Raw genomic sequence first — 24,352 nt, forward strand, 5'->3', positions numbered from 1 at the left:
TGTGATAATGATGGCAGGCTCTGACCCAGCCACAGTTTATAGAATGATGTTTTATGGGTACCTTAGTGTATTTAAAATGAACAAATTACAGATTCTACAGATTGTATAATATGAAGTATTAGGCATGCCAATAATTACTTTGGGACAATATGTGGAATGTTTTGACTTCTTCTCCAAAGAACACCTGTGACTATGTTACACTATGCACCTGATGAGGACATAGCCCTGTGGGATTCCATTGCTTTAGTCTGAAAGATGTATTAATGTTGTTTCCTCATACTAGCGACTTGGGAATGCTGTAGTGAAGTTAATGAAGGCATTAGGTATTCCTGGTTTGTCACTATAGGCAATGCACACTTTTGTTAATCCCAGTCTGAAAATAATCCTAAAAGTGCATTATTTGCACATTTTAATTTGATGTGGCCAAGGAAAATAAATCAATTGATAAGAGTATTATGCAGTTCTAAAATTAGAGCAAGTTTTAAAATATAGACCTTAACTTACATCCAGTATCCCTCAGGAGAAGCTCTGTTGCAGACTCAGACTTTTTGACCACAAACATCTGCTCTTTTCTTTGGCGCAACTGGTCTCTCTTCATTGCAGCTGCCTTCATAATTTGCTTGCAGATGTCAGGATAATATTTAATAGTTTCATCAAAGCTTTTCTTTGACAATACATACAGATCACAGTTTGTTGCAGCCCTATAAAACAAGGGGTGGAAGCATTGTTCAATGTACTAACATATATTATATATAATGCCTAAAGGTCTTGCACAGTCTTGATACCTATTTATTTTACATGCCCTTTACATCCATATTATGAAGTTAATGGTGTGCATGTATAACATGTTAAATACCAAATTTTTTAAAAGCCTCCAATGTACTTTTTTAATACTTTAATACTTTTACATCATAACAGCTCTCACCCCTGACCAATGGACAGGACCCAGGACCCATCTGGTGCCTTGATGCAGAGCAGCAAAGCCATAAACGGACTAGCATATCATGCATCTCCAAATTATAACATTTAGTCCTCTTATTTATATATTATTTTCTTATAGTCCTCTATTGTTTCATTATCCTGTTCATTACCTTTTCCTTATTAATTTGCATTATTTACCCAGATTACTTCATTGGTATGTTGCTTACCTCATGCTTATTGTAAAAGAAAAAGTTAATTACTCCTAGTTGTGTTAACTAGGACACAACTATATGTTCTATATGATCCAATTAGACAATATATTAAAGTTAGTAATTGTAAATTCTAGAAATTAGGAAAGTAGTTAATTTGATGATCAAATTGCTCTACCCATCCCAAGTTTGTTTTACGAAGTTCATTCTAAGCCCAGGAAGTAGAAATTGGTAGCAAATGTATGATTTTCTTTGTTTAATTCACTCATAGTTGATGCTATGTATTCCATTATGTCCTATAGAAATTCTGTGAGGGGAGACCAAGACTCCCAATTTTCATTTTCTAAACCCAACTTTTCATTCAAGTCAATAACCTCTCAATAAGCAGTTAGAAATACTCAAATCTCATGTCATCTAAAATGTTTTTTTTTTTTCTTTCTTAGTTTATCAGTTTACAAATTTCTCCTTAGTTGTATTTGTCGAAATTTGCTCATCACAGCTTATCTCAAGCAAATGTGCCTGGTCGTGTTGATTAAGACTGGAGTCCCATTGTGCTACTGGCAATGAATCCAAACTTCTGCATAGGAAAGGCCTGCCCACGAAGGCCTATTACTCTCTATGCAAACCAGCTCCAAAGGTCCCTCAGTACGAGAATCCTGGTCTTTTCATCTTTTCAACGGCCTTCATCGTTCATGCACTTTCGAACCAGCTATGCTGGGAAACGACACTTCTTTTCATTGCCATCCCTGCTGTTTGATGAAAGACTGACCCTCTCTCTTAGTATGATAACTTGCCGGCCTAAAATTGGATGGGCCGCTCTTTCGCACAGAGCTATTCAGATGACTCCAATGGAACACACTCTTCCCTGTGCCCCTCAGACAGTTCTACATGGTCGAGCGCCAAAGCGTTGTAAGAACCAGCATTTCCCTTTATGTTACCAGTTGGTATCAAGAGTAAATTCATTGTTTATACATGAAATTAGATCAGTTAGCTCATTCCTCTCATCTATGATACAGCTTCCTCAGTCCTATTAGTTCCCCCTCCGAATGTGCCACAACGGTTTTCTTTTCCCCCCAATTCTTTTCTTATGCGTCAGTTATGCTTTACAAATTACAAATTTTGTTTGATTAATAAGTTTCCATTGTTTGTCTTGTTTGGTTGATAAGTAGTTTGTCCATTTGGTCCTCCCCATAGGTTGCTTAAAAGCCTTTCTTTTCTCTTCTCTTTATTAGCCTAGTTAGCTATTTTTATTCACCACAAATCATTCTTGTTCATTTTTACTTGGTTGCATTGTTATGATTGTTATTATAGTGATACTAGTAAACTCAATACTCCTGGTCATATTAGAAGCTTAGTCAATGATTGTTGCGCATGTTTTTACTATCTATACGTATTCAATAAAAATCCCTTAGTTATGACATCTGTGAGTCAAGATTGGTATTCTAATGTTTGGTAGATGAAATATAATCACGTATCGAATTGGTGACTTTCATGAGTTGAGACTGAATTATGAATCATTAATAATTAAAAAGAAATATTTTCCCTGTTAACCAGGGTGGTAGATTCCAAAGACAGCGGGCGAGGCAAAACAACAATTTTTTAAGATGCATTCTTTGAGTTTGTGAAAAAAAAAAAAGTTTTCTATCAATAATCACAAGTTAGAAACTCAGCTTTCACCATATTTATGTGTTTGAAACTTTCATATTAGCTGGTGCGTAGCCTTTAATACAAGAGGTTTGGGGAAATTCCCATTGTGATCATTATGTTCACAATAAGATGCTTACCTTATTGTGGTGGCTCTTGGTTCAGCAAATAATAAACTTCCTTCTCCAAAATATTGTCCAGCTCTAAGTTTTATAATAACTGTCCGTTCATCCTGGGATAGTACATCAACTTCTCCGTTGTCAATAAAATACATCTACAGAAAAATGTATTATTTTAGTTGTTAGTTATTATTCCATCGATCCAACATAAGGACTCTGGGCATGAGAGAGAAGTCAGCAGTCAGATGTATTTCCACTGATGTAATTGTATGCAGATAATGGAAACACATTCCATTTACAGTTGTATTAAACGTCATCAAGATTCATCTGCAACCACCTCTTAATGTGATTCAAATTATGTGATTGTAATCTTATCACAATGCATGCTAGGAGCATTTACACATAGTTTTTGTGTGGCGAAATTAAATCCAAATGGAATCAACAAAGATGCATGGTAATGTAAGGTGTAAACAGCCTCACAGAATACAGACTGCAGCAGGTTTAATTTTGGCATAGGACTGTTAGTCTAAACAATTTTATATTCAAAGCATAACAGCAAACACAGTGGGAAGAAAGTTTATTTCAGGAAGGTTCTTAAAATCTTTGTTAGTCAGACTGGCTGTTTTTAGTACCATTATTTTAAAACTGACTAATGATTATAACTAAACTAACAGGCAAATTTTATCATTACTGGTAATAGCATAGGGAAGTTTATAATTTTGTAGCTTTGGTCAAAATAGATTTTTGTCACTTGACAAATTCAGAATAACATTTGAACTGTGTGTTGGAATTTGTGGGAATAAAGGCTTTACTAGTTTTTGAGGAGCATATTTGTAGAAGTTGCTACCTAGTTCATTCAAACTTGCTCTTCTACAACCCTTCACTAAGCCATGCCCCCTGCATGTACATTTGCACATAATGTGCATTTTTCAAATGAACTGAAAGGGTGGAGACCACTAGAAATTGAGGCTGGATGTAGCGTTTAATACTACCCTTCCAATTCCACCAAAGTTAAAAATGACTGGACATGCCCCTGCTGGTTTTTATCAAAAAGACTGAAATGAACCCATGACAAACGTTTTGGGAATCATTCACTGCCAAAAACAACCTTTCTATGCTTAATTGATCAGAAAATCACATAAGCAACTGTTACAATATGAATAAATGAATGAATGAATTACCTCTGATCCAAAGTCATTTCTCTTACATATTAGATCATTGGCTCTGTAAAGACATGGTTGAATTTGTGTTGCTAACATTCGGATAAAACCACCATCAGTTTCCAAACGATCCATACTTTCTTTTCTCAAGGTTTTCTGAAAAACTGGTTGCTGCAAATATCATTAGTAAGCATCTTGAACATGATATATATTGCAAATGCATAACTCAGTTATTGTGGAAAGTCAAAGGGTTGCCATGAGGTGTTTTTTTATGGCTCCATTTTGGAAAATGTTCAGGGCCCCAAACTCTGCAACTGTTTTAGGCCTTTATGAAAAAGTGAACATTACTGTCACATATCACCTGGACTTTATAGAACTGACTTGCTATACTTTTTCCAGAGAGTTTAGGCTTTTTATCTTTTAACAATTTAACATCATTTAACAATTATGACTTCCAACAATGCTGCATTACAAGCTAGCTGTATTAAATTAATCAACAATTAACAATCAACAGTTAAGGGTGGTATTACATCAAGTTTTCCTGATAGCTTTCTCTCCAGAGGAGATAAATGTTCATCATTTGACTGCATTCTTAACTTCTTTTTAATGTTAAGTCCAAATGCCTAGGGAAGGGGAAATAGCACCATTGGTTTATCATTACATATAATGGAATTATTGACTATGACAATGAATAATACAAATAAGATAATGCTTTAATGCTACCTTTGCAATAAGATCAGCATAAATAACAGTTGATATATCACCAAGTAGTGATGATGGCAAATACTCAAATAAAGTATATCGATCAATTCCTTTTGTACGTATCCATTTGAACGAATAGAATTGCAAGGTATTATTATACAAGTCCCCTGTTATTCCTTGAGTCTGCCATAATAGGAACAAATGTTAGCAACAGAATACATTGCTAAGGATAGCAAAATAATATTAATTTAATACCTTTAAGAACAATTTAACACTCTCTTTTTTTTCAGTAAAGGCAGCCCTTGTTGCATCAGCATTGGCCAACATAGCCGCTACAGTGCCCGATAACAAGCCACAATATAATGCTCCTGCTATCATGATGAAGACCATAATAATTTTCTGTAAGAAATGTGATAGAAACCATAAATGAACATTTTGAAGCTTATCAAATTTATTTGCAATTACCTTTGGGATCAATAAAGTTTTATCTTATATATTTGTGTGGGATGCATGCAACTGAAATTACTTTAAAATATTGATCTGTCTTAAAACCTAGTAAAATCTTCTACATGCAGTCTTCTGATATTATGTCTGTTTTATGAAGAATGAAGATAATTTCCATGCAAGGCAGCACCACAGCACACCGAATTACATGGTGCAACCAAGGGTTCAATTTCATGCAGTACTTGATTGTGCGTGTAAATACAGACAGAAACCTACTCATACATTTCATCTAGCTGTTGTCATCAGTCTAAAAGTCTCCATAAAGTCTCTATAAAAAGCCCCCTACCACACACACACAAACACACAAAGAAGTCAAAATAGCTCACTGATGAAAAAATAAGGTAATGGCCATCATACTATGTCAAAATCAATATAGATTTGAGCAATAAATATAGATTTGAAACTCTCAAACATAGGGTGTGTGTTTTCTACATATGAAATACACCTGCTAGGTAGCTAGCTAATCCTAGTTAGTTTTCTACAACTAATGAGCTGTGCATCTCTTGCTCTCTTTCCAGTGATTTTCCCATGGGATGAAGATGTTGCAAGCATCAGATCTCTGTCCAGTCCCCTCAAGCTTCCTTGGAGCTGTCAGGTGGGATCTCGGCCACATCACTGCCCAAGTTAACTCTCACTCACACTGGCCTAGCCACTGGCTGTATGTCCAGCTCAAGTGCAGCCCCCCTCTTATCTTCCAGATTCACACCTCTGTGGACCAGCCACATAGGCTCTACACATTCCGGACAACTGCTTACTGCTTGCTACCGGTGGCCATTCATGCTGCAGGATGTGGTAAAACAAGCGACATTCAAGTCAGACTAGTTACACTCCACTTATAGGGCCTTACGTATGATGAAGTCATCCCCTGAGTAGTCGCATCATCACTGAAGATGATGGAGAACCTATCACTGGCTATACTTTGGGTCATGATTTTCCTTTTTCCCCCCATATTTTCCTTTTCCATCATTCTTGTCCTGGATAATCTTCATCTCATCTATCCATAAGCATGGATTGAGAATGCCAAAGTTTTTTTTCTGTATCCTAGACATTCTATTCTTCAGCAGTTTGCATCTTGTGGTCATGCTGGTGTATAATTTTTATGTTAGCCATTGGTGCATCAATTCCTGCATACTGGACAATGTTCTTAATTGGTTAAACAGTTTTTGTCACGATTAGTCCCTTCCGTGTTCCGTGTTTTCCCTGTCGTGTTTAGTTCTGTTCCATAGTTTTGTTTTGTCCTCACATTGTTTGATTGTGTACACCTGTCCCTCGTTTTGAGTTCATGTATTTAAACCCTGTTGTGTGCCTTGGTTGTGGCTGTTCATTGTTTGTTTGGAGGTTTGACGTTTTCATTTTGAATTAATGTTTGATGGTTGTTTTTTTATACTTTGCGTTTCCTAGTCCTGAGTGTTTCCTTGCCTTAGTTATAGCCTGCTTCCCTAGTTTGCCTTCATGTGTTTTTGTTTTGTTATGTATCCCAGTACTCTCCGTGTTGGCTCTATGACCCTAGACTGCCTAAATGACCCCGATTTTGGATTTGCCTCTATTGAATCTCGCTCTTCTTCGCACGTGTCCGTCTCCTTACCGCTCATCGTTTCTGTTTTTCATGAATGAAAATACTCTTTAATCAACCCTTTTTTTTTAGCACAAATAAGGCTATGTCACTTGGATGTTTTTTAATCTTTGCTCCCTGAATATTCTCTTTGGATTCTTACTCTGGATTTGTTTTCTCCTTTTAAAAAAAATGAAATTAAACACTATGTTAGCACTAAAAAAAGATGCAAATTCTATTCTAAATTCTACTATTAACACTGGCAAACAGTGCAGGAATTTTGTTTTTGTTAATGATGTCAATGAATTATGTTTATCCAGTCTTCTTCACAATTTAAGAACTGAATTTATGAAGAGTATTGTCAGAGTTTGATTTTATGCTTGGTATCAGTTAAGACCTTCACAAAAATTTTTAATATTTACATGTATGTACCTCTTCTTAGCAGAGACAGATATTGTTTGATTTACAGAGGAATGAGCATATCTAAGAAAACACAGAAATGATCTGGGAGGGCTAAATTCCTTATAACAATGGATGTAATGTTGAGACACTTGCTAATGACCAAATCCAATGTATAACCCAAAGTTGCATAGGTGCATTTCAGCATGGAGCAGATGGGTGGCAGAAAACTGTCTGTACTTTGCCTCAAGACCTACATGGATGCATTGGTGGATGTAAAAAGTTGGATCGCTGGATGCAAAACATTGTGTGTGTCCCCAAATTTTCACTTTTTCAGAATCTCAGAATGTTTTGTGAAGTTTTGTGTTTTTGGTGTTTCTGATTCTAAATTGTTTTGACATATAGACAATACACTCTTCTTGCCCAGTAAAATAAATGGTAACTAAAAGTTATGAGTAGATGTGATGGCTAATTGAAATTCACAAAACAGATGAGATATGTAGTGACTGAAGGGGAATTTCACTGCATGTTCAAAAGATGGCCAAGTTTTGAGACAGATCATGTTTTCACTATGAAATTCCAGTCCTTAATGCTGGCATTTCTAGTGTAACTTTTGAAAAAAGTTAATGGTGGAATTATAGTCCATATAATAAAAAAGTACACTACCAGTCAAAAGTCTAAGTTCACCTAGTCTTTCTTTACATTTTTTACATTTTAGAATAATAGTGAACACATTGCAATTATGGAATATGTTAAATAAGTAATAATTCAGTGATCTCTTTCACATTTTAGATTATTCAAAGTTACAACACAGTCAAATAGGTGTGTCCAAACTTTTGACTGTTACTATAAATTTAAACTATTAAATTTAAACCTAAATAAATTTAAACTTGAAAGCAATAAATAGCTTTACCATATAAATCACATATGGAAGTATATCTCCATATCCCACCCCACACAGTGTTGCAGTGGCAAAGTATAAGCTTACAGCATATATCTCAAAAAAGTTTGCAGTCTCTGAAATAGAATAGTTTTGATATTAGGTTTGTTCTATGAATTGCAATACACAAAAAAGCAAATAAAGAACACTGGTGAGGCTGATTAAAATAGTGAGGTTAATTTCAACAACTATAACAACTAAAAGATATTGCCTTAGAGATATTATGGTATTTTAACAGCTTCAATTAACTGATTAATTAAACAAATTAACAAAATTTAGTTGAACGTATTTAACTTAAATGTTAACTTCAATCAAACTTCATGTGGGTTAACTGAGTTTACTAGTTGTTTACATGTATTTAATATTGCTATAATCACTATAATTCCATTCCATATTTAATTTTTGGTATATTGGTACATATATTGTTAAATAATGTACCAATATAGTAAAATGCTAAATAGAGCTTTTGAAGGCAAGGAACATAATAAAATAAATTATTATAAGGTAGATTACTTTTCAAACTGCCTATTCCTCAGAAAGCCAAAATGATCTTATAAGCATTTATGTATGTGTGTATAGAACATACCATACTCCACTGAAACTACATGATCCAAGTGTGTAACCCATGATAATTCAGTGCAGTTGTGTTTCATCAAAGGCAATAAGTATTTTGATGTGTTACCATAAATGTTAGCAGCAGGGCAAGCTACTGCAAAGACAATGCAAGTGCTGAAATGTAGAAAAAGTATACTAAGCAAAAAAAACTGCACAAAAGTAAGGATGGCCTTTTCTTTTGCAATTCCTGATTGCTGAAAAGAAAATGCAAGGGGAATGCGATATAACTGTAAAATGTGTGGAACTCTCATGTAAGCATAGAGATGTAATACTTCACTGTTGCCATAAAATCCATTGTGGCTGAATGGTGAAATCAACATCCAGCCTATAATTTCCCAAGGAAAGCAACTTATAAAATCTAAAAATAAGCTGGTTTTGGCATAATGTTTTGCTGTTTCCAGTGGGTCAAATGTGAGACTGTTGCCATTATAAAAAGCCACATGAAAGCGAATGTACATGTCTATCCAGCAAAAAAATCCAAGACAGTAAGCCACAATCCAAAGCTCAATTTTGTAGTGCAAAAATGCAAAAAGTGTTGAAGAAATTATGCTGATGGTTATAGATAAAATTATTCGAAAAACCTCCCATTTGATATAAAACTGACTGCTGGGCAGAATGGCATTCCTAAAAGACAATGACAGGAAACACTTTCAAAAAAGGCATTGACTGCTACATTGATGGCTTAGACTTAAAATTAAAAACTTTGTGGTTTTCACAGTTAGCAATTCTCAGGTTTTTTGAAGCTTAAAAATAATTGATCTGAGTTCACCCCTATAGTGGCAAAGAAGTCTTGTTGAGACACTATTAATGAATACTGTCACAACAATTTGAGCTGCTTTGCCACACCATACACCAAAATTGTTCATGGCAAACTTTTCTATAATTTTTAGCATTTCATTTCATTAATTTCTTTTAAAGCAGTAGAATGTTTATTCCATACTGCAACTTACAGCTGGATTGAAATGTGTATTTATTGCAAATATAATATATAAGAAAGGAGAGAGCTGATTTGATGTTTTAAGAGATTCAGAGATTATTTGTTTAATGTGTGCTAAAAAATATGCATCTGTGCAAGTTCAATTATTATTTTACATACAAGTATTTCAGTGTAGCACAAGAGACACTGAGAAATAATTGGCTTGGCTGGTGAAAAAACCTAAGCCTCAGACAATACAATACGTGGTTTAAATTTAAAATCATGTAACTGTTGCATTTGGGGTTATAATCACTTATTCACATTATATCTGCATATTCATTTAAAATATGCAGATTTTTTAAATTGTAAAACAATTAAATGTGATAAAACTGTCAAAAATAATATATGTCAAAACATATATATTGTATATGACACATAATATTTTGCACATATAACAAATGGTATTTACTGCATTAATTCTGCAATTACCTAGGTTATTCCAAGGGCACATTCATGCAAGCTAGACCTAGGCCTGACTGTCTTTTTTTCATGCTTAACATCCTTAACTCATTGTCAAAGGTAATGGTAGCAGCGCTAGTATTAGCTAGACCTTATAGGAGCTTGTTACATAGTGAAAACATAAGTTGAGCATGCAAATATACAAGCAAACCTGAAATTGGATGTGTAATGCTGATTCAGTATGTTTATATTGAGTTTATATTCTAACACAGATATATACTCTATATACACAACTACTGATGTATTTTTTTGTGTTTCATTTGTTAATCTGGAAGATTTTAATCATCTTTAATAGCGGTAGTTTTTGTTGTTGAAATGACTGTTGCTGTGATCAGTAATGTAATATTAGTTTCCATCCTGTGTTGCCAGTTATTAGCAAAGGGTCCCAATCACAGGACTTCAACCATTATTTTGTTCTATAAGCACATTTTAGTTCCCTAAAAACCATGAATGCGAGCTGAGTCATGGATTTATCAGACCAGCCAACTCTACTATTTCCTTTCAGAAGGTCATCCAGTCCAAGTTGTTTGCCTGCATAATGCATACATTGTGCATTTACTGTTTTTTGAAGATTTTTGTTCACAGCTCCTTGCACTATCCTGCCACAATATTCATTACTAATACAATAAATCTCACTGAAATAAACTATTATATAATAATATAATAAATTACCCTAATAATAATTAAATTGGCAGTTTCCTTTAATATATTGAATACATCAACAAAACTAACAGAGGTTTGGTTCATACCGCATTAAAAAAACAGATGAGCATGATCTAAAGAAGGGTGCAAATCGCTCCTTTGTAGTTCTGAAAAAACAAGATTATACATATGCATATTTACAACACAGACCTCACAGATGCTATAGACCATTGAATACTATATTTAAATACAAAATTTATTCAGGAACTGTATATTCTCACTTTTAACCTGGTTTGTATAAAAAGTAGATAATTTATAAAAAAATATAACCTCATACACTCTACTACTGTTAACTGTTAAATCAGATTATCTGTTGTATAATTGTAACTTTATAAATGTGTTAGTTTGTGTGTCATGAGCTGTCCCTCCCAGTTTCTGTGTTCCATGTTTTCTCTGTCTTGTTTTTTAGTTCCGTTCCAGTTTCGTTTTCTCCGCCCGTCGTTTGATTTTCAACATCTCTCCCTCATTTAGTTGATTGTATTTAAATCCTGCCTTGTTCCCTTCATTTTTGCTGTTCATTGTGGTTGTTTATTGACTCCGTTTGTGCATGTATATTGGAATCATTGGGTTTAAGTTTGTACTCCGTGCCTTCGTGTTTCTTAGCCCCGAGTTTTCCTAGCGTCTTTTGTTCTAGCCTGCTTCTCGTTTGCCTTTGTGTGCTTTTGTTAGTTAATCATGTATCCCCGTGCTCTCCCATTGGTAATTTGACCCTGGACTGTTATACCAACTCTGATTCTGGATTTGTCCTGAATAAATCTTGCTCTTCTCCACACATGCGCCCGCCTGCTTACCGCTTACCGTTACATTGTGAATGAGAAATAATCATTATCTATGATGATGGCATATACCAGCAAGCTTACAAGTGTATTGGCTGAATGACCTGAGTAAAATTTAAATGCTCCTAATAAGTTGTCATATCTTTATGTGCTATATAGAATATTGATTGATGAGTGTATTATGAAAGACCAAAGCTATGGTTGTTAGTATATTTAACACATTTTAGACTGTCACGATCAGTCCCTTCCATGTTTTCCCTGTCATTTGTTAGTTCCGTTCCATAGTTTCGTTTTGTCCTCACATTGTTTGATTGCGTACACCTGTCCCTCGTTTCTAGTTCATGTATTTAAACCCTGTTGTGTGCCTTGATCGTGGCTGTTTATTGTTTGTTTCACTGTTTCATGGTTTCATTGTTTGAATTAATGTTTAATGGTTGTTTCTTTGTATTCCGTGCCTGTGTGTTTATCTTAGCCTTCGTGTTTCCTAGCGCTGAGTTTTCCCCTGTCTTAGTTATAGCCTGCTTCCCTAGTTTGCCTTCATGTGTTTTTGTTTTGTAATGTATCCCAGTACTCTCCGTGTTGGCTCTATGACCCTGGACTGCCTAAACGACCCTGATTTTGGATTTGCCCCTATTAAATCTCGCTCCTCTCAGCACGTGCGTCTGCCTACTTACCGCTCAACGTTACATAGACAAACTACTCCTGAAATAGATTTGATAAAAACCTAGGTTAATAATGATACTAAACAATTAAATTTTGTATAAATTTTCCCTTCAAAATCCAATAAGGGTCCCTGGTCTGTCCCTTTACTCGGGTGGTTTCTTGGATTAATATAAACCTGAAGACCTCTGCACAAGTTGCACTAAGATGGTGCAACCAAATTAGGTGCCATGAGATTAAACACAAATACTGTGCTGCAGATATTTTGGAGGTATATTTGACTGCAAAAAAAAAAATGCTATATTTAGAACCTAAACGGTACAATCACTGGGTCAGTAGGTATGCACTTAACCTAAGCATGGTGCCCATGACATTGTGATGAGGCCTAAAAGACTATCACAACTCTGTGAAATTAAATATTCCTTAGTAACTGTAAAAATGTAAATTACTTAGCCTTTGTTTAATGTTAAACTATGTGTCAAATAAATATAATTTAGTACCTTGTTTGCTGAGATAGTAATGTTATATTGCTCAGTTTCTGCATTTTTTCTTCAACAGTTTCTTCCTCTGCCCCAGCATAAATTGGAAAGTTTCCAAAATCTTCAATGTCTATAAAAGACATTAACACCATGTCATTATAATAGAGGTTTACATATATTATACATTAAAACAAATACCAACCTTGAGTAAACGTTTGTAAAATACTCACAACACTTTGACTTTTTAGAATATAGAGGACCCTGATATGTGAAAGAAACATCTTTATTCTCCTGTGTCACATTAGCTTCTTCCAACTTCTTGCATGTTTTTTTCATCATTTTTTCCACTGTTCGTACTAAACTGTAGTAGTACTCTGATTTTGTTTGAAGTTCCTCAATTTGACTAAAAGAAACATAAAACTTAAGCACAAAGAAAGATGCCTCAATTGCGACTTGTTTACTCAGTCATTAACTATGGTCTTTCACTGACTTCCACTATCTAGGTTTGTGACCTACCTTTTAACCCCAGGATATCTCTCAAGAACACATCTGACTTTTTCAAAATCAATGACCAAGATTTCACAGTAGGTCTTAGCACGCACCGTCATTAAGGCTTGTTTTCCAAACAAAAAACCTGCCTGAAACACCCAATAACAGCACATATATACCGTGAAGCATATTCTTATTCATAAATTAGGATTAAATATGTGAGAAAAAATGACGTGTGGAAATCATACCATACTGATATGCAATGTAGATTGCTTTTTAGGACAGATTACGTTCATGACACAAATTCAGAATTATTGAAAAATAAATTCCCTACTAATTGCTTTTCATTAAAGAGATCGATTGATTACAGTAGTGTAATGAAGGTTTTGTTTTCCCATGTGATGTTATACAGGTCATACTGTACATGTATGTTTTATGCACATCATAATTTGGCACAGAATCTGCTCCGTAGCATATACACAGAAAACACAGACTCAAAGAACAATTTCAGGGGCCAAGAAACATATAACAGTTTACAAAATGTGTATGTACACACCAGAACAAGCTAGACCAGGAACCTGGTAAATCCTTACTGCAACATTGTAAGGTCCACAAAATAACAATGGCTTCTGGTTGTAACGGTCCCCTCCGTGACTCCTCCCACCAAGCCCACATAGCCTCTCAGCATGTGGCCTTTGTTTGTGTGTGTGTCTGAGTCTGTGTATACTCCTGTTGCCACACCCATCTCATTGACTGGTTATGTGGTGCACCTACACATCATTACCTGCCTCATTAGTGCATGTATATAAACCTGTGTGTGTCAACTCATTGTCGGTCATTCTTTGTGCAATGTCTGGACTGCTTGTCATGTGTTTGTTCATGTTTTATTTTGGTTTCAATAAATGGATATCTCTGTTCAGACTCGCACCCGTATCCTGCTCCATTCTGTTGGTGGTCTTGCCTTTACACTGGTTAAATGTTACAGTTAGAGGTGTACAAATATAGTATTGGTGGTGCTCAATATTTGCCCAATTCTGTGTTTTAATCTCTTCATGTTACAAAAAAGCCTATGTAATATTATAGTAATTAATTCTCTCATAGCTTATAAAATGCACACAGAAGTTCTAAATTCTAAAACCATCTATAGCACATTTAAGTATACGAATTATATAAATGAGTATATCTACGGAAATGTTTTATTATGATTCAAGTTTGATAAAGTAGGTCTGTTTGCTGGAAAAATATTTTCCATGAGCTACATATATACAGTGGCATGCAAAGGTTTGGGCACCCCTTGTCAAAATGTATGTGAACAGTTAAGCAAGTTGAAGATGAAATGATCTCCAAAAGGCATAAAAGTAAAGTTGAAACACACTTTTCAACATTTTAAGCAATATCAGTGTATTATTTAGGTTTTGTACAATTTTAGAGTGAAAAAAGGAAAGGAGTACCTTGCAAAAGTATGGGAACCCTAGAAGATTTGAAGACTCAGATAACTTTGGGTTATGGCTTGTTCTCAATCAATGTTAGGAAAGGCCAGGTTATGCAAATGTAAAAGTTTTATAAATACCCAGACTCCTCTAACCTTGTCCCAGAAAACAGCAGCCATGGGTGCTTCTAAGCAGCTGCCTATCACTCTGAAAATGAAAATGGTTGAGGCCCACAAAGAAGGGGAAGGCTATAAGAAGATAGCAACATGTTTTCAGGTTGCTATTTCCTCAGTTCAAAATGTAATTAAGAAATGGCAGTTAACAGGAACAGTGGAGGTCAAGATAAGGTCTGGATGACCAAGAAAAATTTCCGAGACAACTGCTCTTAGGATTGCAAGAAAAGCAAATCAGAACCCCTGCTTGACTGCAAAACACCTTCAGGACGATTTAGCAGACTCTGGAGTTGTAGTACATTGTTCTACTGTTCAGCAACACCTGCACAAATATGCCTTTCATGGAAGAGTCATCAGAAGAAAACCTCTCCTGCGTCCTCACCACAAAATTCAGCATCAGAAGTTTGCAAAAAAACATCTAAACAAACCTGATGCATTTTGGAAACAAGTCCTCTGGACTGATGGTAAAAGAGAACTCTTTGATAGTAATGAGCAAAGGTTTGTTTGGAGAAAAAAGGGCAAGAATTTCATGAATAGAACAGCTCTCCAACCATTAAGCATGGGGTGGGGGGGATCAATCATGCTTTGGGATTGTATTGCAGCCAATGACATGGGGAACATTTCATGGGTATAGGGAAGAATGGATTCAATAAAATTCCAGCAAATTCTGGAAGCAAATAACACCATCTATAAAAATGCTGAAGTTGAAAAGATGGCTTCTACAAATGGATAATGATCCTAAACACACCTCAAAATCCACAATAAACTACCTCAAAAGGTGCAAGGTGCAAGCACAGTCCCCCGATCTGAACATCATTAAAAAATTAGCTAGGCCTCAAAAGAGCAGTGCATGCAAGACGGCCCAGGAATCTCACTAAACTGGAAGACTTTTGCAAGGAAGAATGGATGAAAGTCCCTCAAACAAGAATTGAAAGACTCCTGGTTGGTAACACAAAGCGTTTACAAGCTGTGATACTTGCCAAAGGGGATACTACTAGGTACTAACCATGTAAGGTGCCTGAAGTTTTGCTTCAGGCCCTTTTGCTTTTTTGTTATTCTGAAAATAAAAAAAATGTTTTGCTTAAAATACAAAAGGAATGTGTCACCTTTTAACTTTATGCCTTTTGGAGATTATTTCATCTTCAACTTTCTTAAATGTTCACAGTAACATATATTTTGACCAGGGGTGCCCAAACTTTTGCATGCCACTGTAAGCTTCAGAGGTTTATGTCTACAAATTCTCTCTCTTGGCCCCTGACATAGCCCCACCACTTCTGAAATGGTTGATTTTGTCCCCAACAATTTTTAAAGTGTACTCTGAAAATATTTTGCTTCAATCATTCAATAAATAGAAAATGTTGGACAGAACTTGTGTAATATGTAGTAATTTTCTCAACTACTGACAAAACGTTTCAGCCTCTTGGCCTTCATCAGTATGCTTGTAACATTCAAACCATTAATCCACTTATATACTGTGTTAAAGGGGCACCCCCTTTGGCCACGTCATAACAAGGTCACAAGGCTTTGACATCATCAATCGTATTAATATCCTCAGTATTTTAAAATGATGAATACACATGAGCATATAAGGAATGTTCTAATTCCATCAGGAGGAATGTTCTTTAACAGTACATCTAACATGGTACGTGAAACATGACACAATGATCAGTAACAAGACATTGAAAACACATCGCTTAAATACACAAAATTCTAACAGTACACACTTGGAAGGAAGGAATTTCCCCATAGGAATCTTGTACCCATTACCTCTGAATGCGGTGGATATTTCTGTTACCCCCCCCCCCAACTGAACCTAATTAAAGTCAGCCCTACAGGGGCTCTTTTTGTCCACTGTCATTTTGGGTTGCACATAGGTAATCACACATTATATGTTAAGAAGAAAAAAAAAAATCACTGGACATGTTTGTAATGTCTTTCAGTGAATTGTGAAAAGTTATTTTTAAAAATAAGATTTTTCTTTCACACTCTCTCAGGTTGAACTGAATGGACACAATTCCCTTTGTTTTCTCCAAAAAAGAACTGCTGCTAGTTCGGACTCCAATATATTTTTTAAAAGCAAAATCAAATTACTGCAAGACCTCTGCATTAAATACTAAGACGGCAATCAAATAAACTGGAAATACCTTTCTGTTATAATAGATATGTTTACTTGAAATCTCAAATATTCAAAAACTATAACCTGATATCCTAACAGATCATTATGTTGAATAATCTGTTATCAGCCTGTTTAATCTGACACAGATAATGCTTTGATTAATTATTAAACCAGATTTGGTGCTTGCCCTCATGAAATGGGGAGAATAAAAAATAATTACCTCTCCAAAATACATTCCCTTTCCATACAGACCAAGAATTTCTGAGAGTTCATCATTTAATACCTGCAACACAATGACAGAAGAGTTCTTAAATTCATTCAAGTCATTTAAAAAGTTGCATCTCTGTGTAATTTAATTTTAGCATATAAAGTGCATTATAGGTGTAGGATTACCTATAATATCCATTGTGAAATTAATAAATGATGCATACCACTTTGTAAAAACCTAATTCAAATAATTAATACTGAAAAAAACTATATTATGCACATTGCTTGTATAGCTGATGAAAGACCCCAGTCTAAAATTGCTTCCTTGGACCTTTTGATTTTTTTTTTAAAATCAAACATTGATTTTAAGATTCCAGTAGAGGTGAAGTACGTAGATTTGGTGGCTGAGGTCAAAGAAGGTGAGTGGCAGAAGCAAATTAGACCAGCAAAGATAGGTGTTAGGGGATCTGTAGCAAGGTCTGCCACACCATTGCTTGTGCAGTTCAGCATTAGAGGCAGTAAATTAAGAGTAGCTGTGAAGGAGTTATCAGAAGTAGCTGAAAGGGCTAGTCAGTGGTTATGGATAATAAAATATCAGATTGGTTTAGGTAACGCACCATAAAAGTGGAGTGGCTGAGGTTGTCATGATATTGTGTAAAGTGGTAGATCCAGATGGAACTGTTGTGTTGTGTAATTAAATCCTCTAGGCACAGTTTTTGGAACGTTCCCATTCCAGATTCAGCATATTTTCTAACATCTAACTGAGGTTTAGCTACCGGAAACCTGCTAGATAGCAGGTTAGCTTTACAATGTATGTTGATGAAACCTACACTTATTCTGAGCCCGGTTTTTGGAATAGAAAATCCTGAGTTCCACAAATTCTGAGTTAACAGACCTGAAGTAGACGCTAAACCCACTTTCTGGCAAATTCTGACAAATTCTGGAATACCCTGGGCCTCAAATCAGTGGTGTAGTCAAGAATTCATTTCAGGCCTTGTGCCTTTAACCGAATCACAGCCATGATGATATCCAGTATAACAGCAGTAAATCATGTGATGGGCCCAAATGCTTAAACATATTCAGCCAACTTTCCATATGTAACATCAAAAACAACTTTTTTTGCAGAAAAAAACCCATTTTTTTTCAAAAACCATGATTTTTGTCTAAAGTAAATTGAGTTTCTTATTCCAGAGGGCTTGTTTTTAGGTTGTATTGTATTATTTATATTGCTGATGATACTGATGAGTTTAACAGTGAATTGGGCATGTTCCGTTTTCTAAATTGTATGTACACATTTACATGGTCTTTGCGATAAGAATAGCTGTTTCCATTTAAGCATTTAATTAAAATTGCTTAAATGCTTAAAAATGTTTGTTAATATAGGAAATGGAAACAGAAATTGTTGGTAAAATTCTACAAATGTCACAAAATGTTTATCCAAAAAAACTGCACTGGAAACGTTTTTGTTGGGAAAAATAACACATTTACATCATGTCAGTGTAGCAGGTGAGACAGCTGGCCCCACCGTCTTCCTAGTCTTTCCTGGCTGACCTAATGTTCAGTGATAGTGAGATATATTATATATATTCGGCACCACACTCACTGACAGTCATAACCTGGTCGTATCACTTTTTAAATTACAGGTAAAGGTCCAGGAATGTAATATGCTAGATTTTTTTTTTCAAGAGTCTGTGAGTGATTGGCAAGCCTCTCAGTTTGTATCTTTGAACAATTCACCTAGCAAACAAGAGCCAATTTTCAAGCCCTGAGCTAATGCCGATTTGGCTATGACCTAACCTGTCAGCGAGCAGAAAATCGGGGTTAAAACCATATAGTGTGAACTCAGCATTAACTTGCTTATTAGGGTTCTCATTTGTTTGCTTCTTTCACTACTCATTGACCTATCTGGTTTTGCTATCTTCTGGCTTCACATTGTTTTGACTTATTAGGCCATTTTGAACAGAGCCAATAGCAATATATTGCCAAAATGTTAATGAATATTATTCTCCCCTTCAATAAAATGCATTCAAAACTACTATGCTATGTTTAATTCAAAACTACATAGCTATTTGCTATGTTTCTCAATGAGCTATACATTTTCCATTCTAATGTATGTATTTTTAATACTTATAAATGGAAAATTAAGCTGAAACTTATCTCTTACTAAAAATGAATGCTTATTATTATTTTTAGCATTATTAATTATTATGACTTCATTAAAGGAAACAATTATGATGGGTGTACTGTAATAAAATGAGTGGTGTGCAATGATTAAATACGTTTTGCAGGAAAAACCCAGGTATTCACAATATTTGTGATGAACAACAATTTGGGTCATCAAGCAAACTAGATTATTGGTTTAAAATTAAATATAGATTCTTTTGGGGGGTAATTTTTGACCTTTAGGACAAGGGGAGTATGCAGAATGTTATGACTTTTGTAAGTCACTCTGGATAAAAGCCTCTGGTAAATGCCGTAAATGTAAATGCTCGACAACAAGAGTGTTAACATGACATATTTCCAAGTGAAACTGGGAAAAGGTATGGGCAAGCTTGGTTTTTGATTAGATCATGAAAAGAGGGATCTGAATGCTAGCCTACACTCAATTGTGAATGTTGTTAACAGTTCTATCTGGTCAGTAGTTAGATGCAGAATAATAGTTTAATAAGAGAGCAGTGCCATAGGGTATGTGTATACAAAATGATTGTAGCTATGTGACAAAATTGCTGTATCTGTCAATAGCAGAGTGCATCTGAATTGTTGAAAATACTGGATAAAATGCCTTATCAAAATGTAATATTCTCCAGTACTCCACCTTCTACAAAATGTAAAAATGTGCCATGGTTTACCATAGGTTGCTACCAATACCATAGGGTATTGGTAGCAAAAAAAATAAAATAAAAATTCTCACCTCCTAGTCATGCAGCTGCTAACTGATATTAGTGCAAACTAGCCGGGAAAACATGCCATGATATTATTGGTTAATATTATTTTTTGCCCACTTTCAGTACATGATGACATAGCAAAAACGTCAGAAGCTACTTAGGGGCAAGTAAAAGTTATACTTTGACTAAAGAAGTTCCTCAGTTAAATGATTTACAATGAATGTGTAAGGGTTGGCACCAGGCCCAGGCCCATTCCGGCCACCAGAGGGAGGCCTAGAGTCAACCACACCACTAATCAGGCTTAACACCCAATAGCTGGGCTAGACTTTATATAAGCCCAGTGAATCAGTCATTCAGTGCTGGGTCTTTGCCAAAGTTCTGAGCCAACCTCCTAGCTGGTAACTTAAGGTATTGAGGGCTGTGAGCTCTTATGCTACACCCTACTTCTGTGGTGAGAGGTTGTCTGTGTTTTTACACGTCTCCTCTCCAATTTTCCCTCGAGTCTGTCTCTCTCCAGAGGCTTCCCTTAGCCATTCAAGTTCCTCCCTGTTTTCTGGTTTTGTTTGGGAAGTTTTAGTTTGAGTTTTCCCCAGTGTATCGGGGTTGCCGTTTCTTCCCCTGGCGCCCTTTGTTCTCCCTTTTTTTTTTTTTTTTTTTTTTTTAACACGACCGAAGCTCTAACTGTTCAGCACACGGGCCTACCATTGTTAGAGTGTGGTTGCTCACCCAGTAGGCTGTTGGTATCATCACCCACCTGGGTTTGAGACCACCTTATAGAATGAATATGAATAATATTACAAAGGACAAAAGTTAATGATAAAGTATATTTTGATTTCAGGATGAATTTGCAAATACACATCTGAAGATTTTCAGCGCAAAATCATGTGGCATGAAAAAGGGGTGCTTGGTCTTTAGGCTGTATATTTGATTTTGGTTCACAATTTTAAATAGCTGTACCGAACAACCAATATATTGATTATATAAAAAGATTATGTAAAATATACATGTATATTGATTATGTATAATTTTAGGAAAGCAAAAGTAATTAGACATTGCCTTTTTTTTTTTGTTAATATCAAAAAGTTTTAATACAGAATTACATTTGGGGCAGTTTTCACACTGCTGTAAGATGAAATGCACTTGATTGTTTTGACACATTTGGTTGGATGTGAACAGCAAAGAGGTTTCTGTGCACTTGAGAACTGTGAAGCTCTCAAAATACAGTATCAAAGAGGTTGTGATTAAAATTCTTTGGTCATTTTTAACAATAAATACACTATAAACATTTGATCATATTTTTAGTCTACGCTATTACTGACATTGCTTCGTGATTTCATCTTCAAAATCTCAAGTTACTTATCACTGACCTATATGAAAAAGATAAGCAGTACTATATCAGCAGTACCTGACACGTTCCTCGTCGAATACAAAAAAGTTCTCGTGTTATAGTTTCACTGTACTGGATGATTTCTCCTCTGGGAAAGTAGTATATCACTGATGATGAAGCAAGGTCTCCTATAAATGGTTGTCCAGCCTGCTCAAAATATGGAATCTGAAAAGGGTTAAATATTATAAAATGAAACATTGGGTTGTTACATTGCCTAAAACAGTAGTAGTAATAGTAATCACAGGCATATTTAGTTGCTAGATAGCTGTGTCACAATCAATCAAGTTTTATTATGATTTCTAGACTTCAAAAAAATTTGCTAGACAATTTGGATTCTACACTTTCTTTGAATTGTGATATGACAGCAGAGTGGTATCTGACTTTCATTATTTCAAATTCTGACTTTCATTCACCATTCAAATTAGTCTCAATGTTGTTACTATTCCATTAGTTTACTGAATAATGTGCTAAATTCATAAAACTTGACAGTAACCACACTGCCACACAAAATGTGCAACTAGATATCTGAAAACTGCCAGTTGTATAAAAATTTAACACATTTATAACTGTGACCCAAGATGTGAACTGGATGAGTGCAGAGATGACTTCAGTACTTCTTCTAAACCATGGCAGTGCAGCAAAGTTCTCTCTCCTCCGTCTGTATGTTTAGAATTTCTTGTTCTGTAGCACCTTTGCATTAATTTTGGCAAATGTTTGTGGTATTCTGAGATCCTTTTCAAGCAAGTCACCTTTCACTTTGTGTATTCCTACTATTACCAAACTAGGAGACGTCTTTAGTGCAATTGTTGGTGCTTTTTTTTCCCCCCTCATCAAAAGCCTGTGTATGGCTTAATATTTCGTTTCAACATTTGCATAAGACGTGCTATTGTGATTGGCTGAACCTTCAAAAAATGTACATCGTAGTCTGCATTAGTTTGTTTGGATTGGACAAAGGAATTGTTGCGTCATGGTCTGTTTGTCTGGATTGTCATTGGTTGTTCTTCAGGTTACTATTTTTTGGAAGTTCCTGACAGAACAGGAAGATGAACTCAATGATTATCGATTGGCGGATTTGTGTGATTTGATTTGTTGTCTTTGATTTCTTATTTCCTTAAGTCGTAATGATTGATAGATAAACGCAGGGTTTCAATGAGAAAAAAGCACCAACAACTGCACTGAAGATGTCTTCTAGGTTGGTGACGAAACGTTTGTAATCAAATGATCAAGCCCAGAGAACAGACCAACAACAAGAATAATGTTCTTCAAAAGAATGTTCTTAACCTGATCTATGTCTGGTTTCCAACAAACCACATACTGCCATAAAACCTTTTCCTGTAGCTACAATGGTTTACTGTATGCTTCAAACACCACCCTGAAAAATGAGGATATATTAAAACTGTTGCATGTGGAAGAATATGACACATGGAGATCATGCTTAGTACGAGTCCTTACTGAAAAATACCAAGAACTCCAAGAATATACACTCAGCACCCACTTTATTAGAAATATTTATTTTTAGAAATAAAAATTTCTAATACATTTAAAGACTGTAACACACATTTTGCCCTGGGTCCAGAGCAAGATCAATGAGAATTCACTGGAAATGAATTCTGGAAGTGTTCATTATGTAGATATGCAATCTTTACCAGGGGAAGAAGCAAATATCTGATTCAGTCTCACTGCTTTAATTCTATGTATTCAATGGTAAAGATTTATCAACAAATGACAGAAAACATGAAACTAATATTCAAACTGACATTCCAAAAGTGACATAAAACACACACAATGTGTATTTTTCATGTTATTCTGTACTCTCATATTTCCACCAAAAACATTTCAAGGCAAATGTATGATGGGTCTGGTTAGTTTATAGTCACGTCTTTACCAATAAGGTGACTGGTCTGCTCATTATGATTTAACTGGTGTGGAAAATGGGACGCACATTAAAGATAAATAGCAACATGATTTAAACAAGCATGAAAACTTGAGTGTAAAAGATGACAAACATCCTGCAGTAGACAAGTCTTCTCTAGTCAGAATTACAGTGATTTTAACATGAAAATTAAACATTTTTCTGAACATGAAATTAAACTACAAAGAACCAAAAACGTGTGGTTCAGGCAAGGAAAAAAGTACTATAAAACAGAAATAAGGCATGGGCACACTCTTTAGTTGATAATCATATAATATGGCTATCAAACACACTGAAAAGCAAAAAATGAATGATACATTTGACTTTAATTAGTGTTTATATGTATTGGGGATATTTTTAAATAACCAACAAATTCCACCTTAATGGCCTCTTATTCATATTTTTCATTATACCTTGAATTTAATTTATTTTTATTCCACTGTATAAGGTGGCTTGGAAAATCTGACTAAATAGCCAACTTCAGTTTCATGAATGACAGAATATGTTTACATTAAGAAATAATAAACAAATACAATCTGTGATTCACATGGCAGACATTTTATAGCTGTAGCTGTGTGTTTAGCTAAATGCTTTTTCTGCTGCTGCCATCCATGTTTGTTTCTGTACACATTGGCTGTTTTACTGGCATGGAGGACATTATGAAACAACAAAAATAAGCCTATATACCATTTTAAACAACGAACTAAATTAAACTGCAAAACTGCATGCAGCAACAAATGAAAAACAAGCTTAACTTTTAAATGTATTAGCTGCTTTGGCATGAGAAGAGCAGAAATTCTTGCTTAACAAAAAAAGAAGAAGAAAAAAGTCAAATCTACAGGATTTACACTGATAGCCTACTTTACCTTTACCGTGCACATTTTCATCAATTTTTTTTGTGGGTTAATGAATAATTGATGAACTATTCTCTGATGG

General features: G+C 35.1%; 1 protein-coding gene across 1 annotated transcript in view; it reads right to left on the reverse strand.

The window, feature by feature from the left end:
• The window catches only part of LOC113575179, a 67,275-nt gene that overhangs the window by 10,574 nt on the left and 32,349 nt on the right, over positions 1–24,352 (reverse strand). Inside the window, exons 22-34 of the mRNA XM_035527122.1 lie at positions 21,523–21,669; positions 17,246–17,308; positions 13,334–13,455; positions 13,048–13,220; positions 12,839–12,947; positions 10,950–11,009; positions 8,737–9,389; positions 8,124–8,227; positions 5,011–5,154; positions 4,777–4,938; positions 4,075–4,224; positions 2,915–3,048; positions 505–701 (exon numbers count right to left, since the gene is read on the reverse strand). Coding sequence (XP_035383015.1) covers positions 505–701; positions 2,915–3,048; positions 4,075–4,224; positions 4,777–4,938; positions 5,011–5,154; positions 8,124–8,227; positions 8,737–9,389; positions 10,950–11,009; positions 12,839–12,947; positions 13,048–13,220; positions 13,334–13,455; positions 17,246–17,308; positions 21,523–21,669 — 2,218 coding nt within the window. The remainder of the gene's footprint in view (positions 1–504; positions 702–2,914; positions 3,049–4,074; positions 4,225–4,776; positions 4,939–5,010; positions 5,155–8,123; positions 8,228–8,736; positions 9,390–10,949; positions 11,010–12,838; positions 12,948–13,047; positions 13,221–13,333; positions 13,456–17,245; positions 17,309–21,522; positions 21,670–24,352) is intronic.

The sequence above is a fragment of the Electrophorus electricus genome, chromosome 6, assembly GCF_013358815.1.
Source record: "Electrophorus electricus isolate fEleEle1 chromosome 6, fEleEle1.pri, whole genome shotgun sequence".
Taxonomy (NCBI): Eukaryota; Metazoa; Chordata; class Actinopteri; order Gymnotiformes; family Gymnotidae; genus Electrophorus; species Electrophorus electricus.